This window comes from Paroedura picta, chromosome 2 (assembly GCF_049243985.1).
Source record: "Paroedura picta isolate Pp20150507F chromosome 2, Ppicta_v3.0, whole genome shotgun sequence".
NCBI lineage: Eukaryota > Metazoa > Chordata > Lepidosauria > Squamata > Gekkonidae > Paroedura > Paroedura picta.
Window position 1 is genome coordinate 174,868,978 of NC_135370.1, and position 8,970 is coordinate 174,877,947.

At 47.4% G+C, this 8,970-nt stretch overlaps 1 protein-coding gene across 1 annotated transcript in view; it reads right to left on the reverse strand.

The window, feature by feature from the left end:
* The window catches only part of LOC143828958 (hypoxia-inducible factor 1-alpha-like), a gene marked incomplete at its 3' end in the record, with an annotated part of 46,250 nt that extends 41,702 nt beyond the window's left edge, over nucleotides 1-4,548 (reverse strand). The window contains exon 1 of the mRNA XM_077319110.1: nucleotides 4,289-4,548. Coding sequence (XP_077175225.1) covers nucleotides 4,289-4,320 — 32 coding nt within the window. The remainder of the gene's footprint in view (nucleotides 1-4,288) is intronic.
* Nucleotides 4,549-8,970: the final 4,422 nt, after the last annotated feature.

An 8,970-nucleotide genomic window follows, 5' to 3' on the forward strand; every position in this document is an offset into this window, starting at 1 on the left:
CTGTTTTCTTTTCCGGTAGGACTTGTCTTATCATAGGCTTTCTCCATTAGGGTTTTGGGAAACCCTGGGGTTTCTTGACAGCCCTGGCAAGGTTTACCAAATAGGTAGGAATTAATTATTTCTTTATATATATTATAAAAGTTAACTTTTTATTGGGTGATATGATCATATATGATCCTGTTGACCTGGCCTGCCTCCCAAAATGGCCAATGATGGGCCTGGAGGGGGTGGGAAGGAGAGAGACCCTGTGTGGGCAGGTCCACAGCTCTACTTCCCAATCCTAACTTATATTCTGCACGATGGTATCACTTCTGGGGTTTCTTGAAGCCTGAAAAATTTTTCAGGGGGTTTTCAGTGGTGAAAAAAGTTGAGAAAGGCTGTCTTATCACATTATAACCTCAGTAGGTTATAATGCGATTATAGAATCATAGAATCATAGAACCATAGAGTTGGAAGGGGCCATACAGGCGATGGCCCACCCCCTGCTCAACGCAGGTTCAGCCCAAAGCATCCTAAAGCATCCAAGAAAGACTGCCAGTGAGGGGGGGCTCACCACCTCCTTAGGCAGCCCATTCCACTGCTGAACTACTCTGACTGTGAAAATTTTTTTCCTGATATCTAGCCCATATCGTTGTACTTGTAGTTTAAACCCATTACTGTGTGTCCTTTCCTCTGCAGCCAATGGGAACAGCATCCTGCCCTCCTCCAAAGGACTACCTTTCAAATACTTAAAGAGGGCTATCATGTCCCCTCTCAACCTCCTTTTCTCCAGGCTGAACATTCCCAAGTCCCTCAACCTATCTTCATAGGGCTTGGTCCCTTGGCCCCAGATCATCCTCGTCGCTCTCCTCTGTACCCTTTCAATTTTATCTACGTCCTTTTTGAAGTGAGACCTCCAGAACTGCACACAGTACTCCAGGTGTGGTCTGACCAGTGCCATATACAATGGGACTATGACATCTTGTGATTTTGATGTGATGCCTCTGTTGATACAGCCCAAAATGGCATTTGCCTTTTTTACCACTGCATCACACTGCCTGCTCATGTTTAGTTTACAATCCACAAGTACCCCAAAGTCTCGTTCACACACAGTGTTACTAGAAGTGTATCCCCCATCCAGTAGGCATGCTTTTCATTTTTCTGACCCAGATGCAGAACTTTACACTTATCTTTATTGAATTGCATCTTGTTCTCATTTGCCCATTTTTCCATTGTGTTCAGATCTCATTAAACTCTGTCTCTACCTTCTGGAGTATTTGCCAGTCCTCCCAATTTGGTGTCATCTGCAAACTTGATGAGTAGTCCCTCCACCCCCTCATCTAGATCATTAATAAATATGTTAAAAAGTACCGGGCCGAGCACCGAACCCTGAGGTACCCCGCTACTCACCTCTCTCCAGTCTGATGAAACACCATTGACAACAACTCTTTGAGTGCGGTTCTCTAACCAATTCCCTATCCACCTGACTATCTGAAAATCCAGATTGCAGTCCTTCAACTTATCCATCAGAACATCATGGGGAACCATATCAAAAACTTCATTTAATGTGATCATTTATCAGTGCCATTTCGTGCCCAAGGTCACCCAGGTGGCTGCATGTGGGGGGGGGGAGTGGGGAATCAAACACGGTTCGCCAGATTAGAAGTTCACGTTCTTAACCACTACACCAAGCTGGCTCTCAAAGTGCTTGGAAGCAACCAAGGATCGACCCTGGACAGTATCTGGAGGAGAGGCCTCCAAGGTATAACCTTGGTCATGGCACAGTGGCAGCCAATGCAAACCCCCCTCCGTTCATACAGACCTTGAAAACCTGTACCTTGATGGCTCTAGCAGACACACAAACACGTACCCAGACAACTACAGTATAAGCAGTTTAAAAGGCACGAAAAACAGCCACGTGTCTGAGAGTAACTATGGGAATAAAATCATATTTGATCAAAACAAGGCATCTGAGGACACTCTTTCTTAAAAATCCATCTTGTTCCTGTATCATTTTAGAGGAAACAAAAAACTATTTGCGTTATGGGACAAGGACAAATGTCCATTGTTTGGACTTGCGGTTGGCTTCTTCTTCAAGAGCAAGGGCAGGTAATTTGATGAATTTATAAGTTTTTTAAAAACCTGTATTGTTTTTCTGCCCACTTTGAACAAAGGATTCCATACACAACACAGACCAGATCACCCAAATTAAGAAATCACGGGTCAAGTACTTGATATATTAAAAGAAAAGAGAAATGTCTGGGGAAATAGCCTCTCATAATGTTGCAGCTGAATATTTTAATTACACTGTAGTCACATTTCCCCCCTCCGAGGCGCATGATAAAAACTTTTGGCAGACAAAAGGAACTTCAATCCCCATCTCTTTTGTTCAAGACCATTTCGGTGCTACCCTGAAAAAGACAAAGGCAACCTGAAAAACCACCACCTAAATTTCCAGCTCTCTCTCACACAATTTCACCCATTAAAAGACAAAAGCATTCTCTCTCTCTCTCTCTCTCTCTCTCTCTCTCTCTCTCTCTCTCTCTCTCTCTCTCTCTCTCTCTCTCTCTCTCTCTAGGTAAAAATTATCCCGTTTCTTCTTCAGTCTAATCATTCTTTCGGTTTGCTTGGGGAAAGAAAACAACAACAGGAAAAAAAACTTGGTAACATATCCAGCCAAACACGGTTCTGTCCAGATTGCAGAAGAAGAAAAGAACAATCATGACCAACACACACTGCGCTTTATTTAGTACCCAAGTTACAACAGCTCAGGCGCATGAACGTAACCCCACACTATGTGCACCTAAGAAACCGGCGATAACTCTTTCATTTTACAGCACACCACCTATAAGCTTCTCTCGCCTTGATTCATTCGGGTTTTTCATTCAACCTTGACGGCATGCCAGCCAAAAAGTGTCACGGGCACGATTCAATTGGCTTGTAGAGAAAGTTGCATGATTAATAACAACTCACACACCCTCCTCTCGCCAAGGCGAATCACTCACCCGAGATCCCCACCTCCTTTAGCTCTCACCACTCACCCTTCCACCAAAATGGCGACGTGGACAGTTGGGAGGAGGGGAAAGAAAGGAAGCAGTAAAAAATATCCTCTTAAGAGAAAGGAGGATGGAGAAGGGGGCAGAATCACAGGGGAGCGAATTGGGGGGGGGGGTGTTTCTGAGGTTGGGGAGAGAGGGGCAAAGCCAGAGATTCACAAAGGAAAACTGAAGAGGTTTACAAAGAAAAATAAATTTGGGGGGGGGGAGAAAATGCTGCTAAAATGCATCAAGGATCGGAGCCTGCAAGGAAAGCTGAAGAAAGGATACCAGATTATGTGTGTGTGTGGGGGGGCTTTCCAAGCACAAACAGAGCTTTCCCCAGGCTCCAAAATGGAGAAGCATCTTTCTTGGAACACAAGAGGGGGACCGTCAACCTTGAGAACAGGGACAAGGCTCACAATGCAATCCTAAGCAGAGTCCCACCAATCTGAGCGCTCCGGTTTAGAAAGGGCCCCACACTAGAGCAAGTTTGCTTAGGATTGCACTATAAGGATGGAGGGGGGGACATGAAATCCCATTATCCTCCCAGTAGCCACTGGCTTGTCTCAGGAGGCCTGAAAAAACCTACAAAAAAAAAAAAAAAGAGGGAAGACGAGAGAAGTTTACAAGGGGGGGGGAAGGGGGAGGGGGCAGGATGCTGCCAAAAGGGCCCCCAAAAATAGGAGGATGCAAGGAAAACGGGAGGAAAGATGCGAGGTCCATGAATTGGGGAGGGGGGGGATGTTTTGCAAGCACCAACAGCCCCTTGCCCACTCTCCAAAATGGAGAAACACCTTGATGATTATAAGAAATATAAAATGAATAGATCTAATAAATAACAACGACAACAATTCTGATCCAATAACCCAACAACAACAACAACAACAAAAGTGGGGGAAAGGCGCAACCTTGAAAAGAGGCGCAAGTCTGCACAGGATTGCACTATAAGGAGGCTGGGGGGGGGGGGACGGACGCGACCACCAACCCCCGATTGTCTCGGCTGCCCGAGGAGGAAAAGACCCCATAAAGGGCAGGGCCCCCCCTCCCCCTCCCCCTTTCCCTTTCCCCAAAGAAGAATGTCAATATATAACTATAATAAAACAGCAATGAGCGAGGGGCGTGGGGCGCCGGCGCCCCTGCGCGCTCTCCTGCGCCCCATCCTCCACCCGGGCGCCCAAAATGGAGCCAGCAGCGCCGGCGGGAAGGAGGTAAGGAGGGGAGGGGAGGGAAGGAGGGAAGGAGGGAGGGCGGCGGCGGGCCTGGCTGCGTACCGTTTCTTGTCGCCCGTCGCGCCGGGCTCCATGGCGGCGAGGGCCGCCAGCCTGGCTGCGGGGCCTGCGGGGTCGCCGGGGAAGGAGCGAGCGAGCGAGCGGGGCCGGCTGGGCTGTGCTTCGGAGACAGGCTGAGGCGAGAGGCTGCTGGCGGCGGCGCGGAGGCGGCTTCTGTGAGGCGGGGCGAGGGCGACGGCGAGGGCGGCCCGGCCTCCCCGTCACGAGCGCGGCCTGCGCCACTCAGGAGACGCCGCCCGGCCCGGCCCCTCGCCTGCCTCGGCCCTCGCCTCGCCTCGCCTCGCTCGCCTCACGGCCCGGCCGCCCCGCCTGAGGGGACCAGGGAGGGGGGCTGAGCGCGGGCAGAGAGCAAACCGTCTCCTGGGGTTGGGGCCAGGGGGAAAGAGGGCTGGTCCAAAAGAGTGTTCCTGAGCATGGGCAGAGAGCAGCTTCTCTTCCTGCCCGGCCTGCAAACCGTCTCCTGGGGTTGGGTTTTCTCTGGTTAGGGGGATGCTGGCAGGGCCAGGGGGAAAGAGCCATGGTCCAAAAGAGTGTTCCTGAGCATGGGCAGACAGCAGCTTCTCTCCCTGCTTGGGTTGGGCTTCCCTGGTAGGGGGATGCTGGCAGGGCCAGGGGGAAAGAGGGCTGGTCCAAAAGAGTGTTCCTGAGCATGGGCAGACAGCAGTTTCTCTTCCTGCCTGGCCTACAAACCATCTATTTGGGTTGGGTTTCCCTGGTAGGTGATTCTGGCAGGGTCAGAAAGAAAGAGGGCTAGATAAGAGTGTTGCTGAGCATGGGCAGAGTGCACCTTGTGATGCTGCCAGAGTCAGGAAGAAAGAGGGCTGGTTTTAAATAAAAGAGCGTTTCTGAGCATGGGCAGAGCGCACCTTGTAGTGCTGTCTGGGTCAGGAAGAAAGAAGGCTGGTTTTAAATCAAAGAGTGTTTCAGAGCATGGGCAGAGTGCACCTTGTGATGCTGCCAAGGTCAGGAAGGAAGAGGGCTGGTTAAAAGGAGTGTTTCTGAGCATGGACAGAGTGTACCTTGTCTTCCTGCAGTGGCCTGAACCAAACAATCTTCTTTGGTTTTGACCTGTTTGTGCTAATGACTTTGAAAATTTTATTTTAAGCTTACATTTTATTTGTATTTAATTTTTGTTGTACATTGCTCTGAGTGGGACTGCTGGATACAGCGGTGTAGAAAATCAATAAAATAAACCAATAACCAAAGTTATAATAACTATTGATATTTGAGTAATATTTTGTTGTTGTTATTGTTATGTGCGAAGTCGTGTCCGACCCATCGCGACCCCATGGACAATGATCCTCCAGGCCTTCCTGTCCTCTACCATTCCCCGGAGTCCATTTAAGTTTGCACCTACTGCTTCAGTGACTCCATCCATCCACCTCATTCTCTGTCGTCCCCTTCTTCTTTTGCCCTCGATCTCTCCCAGCATTAGGCTCTTCTCCAGGGAGTCCTTCCTTCTCATGAGGTGGCCAAAATATTTGAGTTTCATCTTCAGGATCTGGCCTTCTAAAGAGCAGTCAGGGCTGATCTCCTCTAGGACTGACTGGTTTGTTCGCCTTGCAGTCCAAGGGACTCGCAAGAGTCTTCTCCAGCACCAGAGTTCAAAAGCCTCAATTCTTTGACGCTCGGCCTTCCTTATGGTCCAACTTTCGCAGCCATACATTGCAACTGGGAAGACCATAGCCTTGACTAAACGCACTTTTGTTGGCAGAGTGATGTCTCTGCTTTTTAGGATGCTGTCTAGATTTGCCATAGCTTTCCTCCCCAGGAGCAAGCGTCTTTTAATTTCTTTGCTGCAGTCCCCATCTGCAGTGATCTTGGAGCCCAGGAAAATAAAATCTGTCACTATCTCCATTTCTTCCCCTTCTATTTGCCAGGAATTGAGAGGGCCGGATGCCATGATCTTTGTTTTCTTGATGTTGAGTTTCAAGCCAACTTTGGCACTCTCCTCCTTCACCCGCATCAACAGGCTCTTTAGTTCCTCTTCACTTTCTGCCATTAGAGTGGTATCATCTGCATATCTGAGGTTGTTGATATTTCTCCCTGCAATCTTGATCCCAATTTGTGACTCCTCTAATCCCGCATTTCTCATGATGTGCTCTGCATACAAGTTAAATAGGCAAGGTGACAGTATACAGCCTTGCCGAACTCCTTTCTCAATTTTGAACCAGTCAGTGATTCCATGTTCAGTTCTCACTGTTGCTTCTTGACCTGCATATAAATTTCTCAAGAGACAAATAAGATGCTCTGGTATTCCCATCTCTTTAAGAACTTGCCACAATTTGTTGTGCTCCACACAATCAAAGGCTTTAGCATAGTCAATGAAGCAGAAGTAGACGTTCTTCTGGTACTCCCTAGCTTTCTCCATGATCCAGCGTATGTTGGCAATTTGATCTCTAGTTCCTCTGCCTCTTCGAAATCCTGCCTGTACTTCTGGAAGTTCTCGGTCCACATATTGCTGGATCCTAGCTTGTAGGATTTTGAGCATAACTTTGCTAGCATGAGAAATTAGTGCGATGGTGCGGTAGTTTGAACATTCTTTGGCATTGCCCTTCTTTGGGATTGGAATGTAAACTGACCTTTTCCAATCCTGTGGCCATTGTTGAGTTTTCCAAATTTGCTGGCATATTGAGTGTAGCACTTTTACTGCATCGTCCTTTAAGATTTTGAATAGTTCAACTGGAATGCTGTCACTACCACTAGCTTTATTGTTGCTCAGACTTCCTAAGGCCCATTTGACTTCACATTCCAGGATGTCTGGCTCCAGGTCAGTAACTACCCCATTGTGGTCACCAGGGATGTTAAGCTCGCTCTTGTATAGTTCTTCTGTATAATTTTGCCACCTTTGTTTGATCTCTTCTGCTTCTGTGAGGTCCCTACCATTTTGGTCCCTTATCATACCCATCTTTGCATGAAACGTTCTCTTCATATCTCCAATTTTCTTGAAAAGATCTCTGGTCCTCCCCATTCTATTGTTTTCTTCTATTTGTTTGCACTGTTCATTTAAGAAGGGAGTAATATTTTAGACATTAATTTTTTCCATGAAATACTCACTGAGCAACTGCAGGAGCTATTTTACTAGTATCTACTGATCCTCCATGTCATTAAGAAGAAACAGTTGGTACCATGTAAAGTGATACATCCTTTACATCAGGGGTAGTCAACCTGTGGCCCTCCAGATGTTTATGGACTACAATTCCCATGAGCCCCTGCCATCAAACTCTGGCAGGGGCTCATGGGAATTGCAGTCCATGAACATCTGGAGGACCACAGGTTGACTACCCCTGCTTTACATAATGACAAAAAATGTCCCCATTTCCCAGGATTTATCAGACGATTAGGATAACCAGTGGATAAAAAGAAACTTTCCTCCTGCAACAAACATCTCTGGAAATCATATTGTTCATGCAGAGGTTTCATGAAGAGTTTCAAAATAACAATCCTAAATGTTCCCAGCCCTTGATGTTGTTTTTGGAAGGAGAATCGTCAATTTTACTCCTAAGACCTATGTTCAAAAAGACTCTCTCTCTCTCTCCCTCACACACACACACACACACACACACACACACAATCTGGAAATGTGTGGAAAAATTCCTAGGTTGGTCACTTAAGATTATTACATACATGAAAGTTGCTTCTTCTGTAAATCGGGTTTTAGGTGAAGCATGACTCCCCTCCCTCCATTACAAACTCCCTGCCCAGAAGACACATTGGTCCTGGAAACTTGTTCAGCAGATTGTAACACTGAATAAATTGTCTTTAAATACAGCCAGAAACTTTTAACCGTAAATGATCACATGTTAGAAGTGATAAATATCTTCTGAGTAGGAAATCCATCTGACTTCCAGGAAGCCTTGAATTCTAGCTTGCTGTTGTGGTTATGAGTTGTGTTGGTGTCTAATCTGGCGAGCCCCCACTCCTCCACAGGTAGTTACCTGGATGACCTTGGGCTAGTCACTGAGCGGTTATCTTAGAAGCTCTCTCAGCCTCACCTGCCTCACGGGATGTCTGTTGTGGGGAGAGGAAGGGGCAGTGATTGTGAGCCGCTTTGAGACTCCTTCGGGTAGAGAAAAGCGGCATATAAGAACCAACTCTTCTTCTTCAGTAATCTCAGGGCTCTCTCAGTCCCACCTCCCTCACAGGGCGTCTGTTGTGGGGAGAGGAAAGGGAAGTCGAATGTAAGCCACTTTGAGACTCCTTTGGGCAATGAAAAGTGGAGTATAAAACACAACTCTTCTGTTAAGCACCCGAGACTGGCTGGTTTAACCTGCCCCTTAAATCTCAGCTGATTTTTCTCAGTAAGGGGAGATCTTAAGCTAAAGTTAAGAGACTCTTGAAGCGCTGGATTTTGCTTCTATTGAAGGTGAGACCGACTGTCTCACACAGCGGCCAACCAATTCCTGGCTGGTGAACGGCAGGGGATAAAGGCTGAAGCCCGCCCCTGATGTTTCCTCTTCGCTCTGGGGAAATTCCCCGTGCATCAGCATATTGCAGAGGAAAGTTGGACCGGCTGCCCCGATCAAGAGATAAAGGAAGTTTGTTCACCGTTACCGATCTGTATCGCTGAAGCCACGCTGATCAGTTGCATGAAAAAAAACACAAGGTTCCTGAGAAGCCAGAAATCTATTTATGTCTTTGGTTTCTTTGCTGCTGCTCTAGAG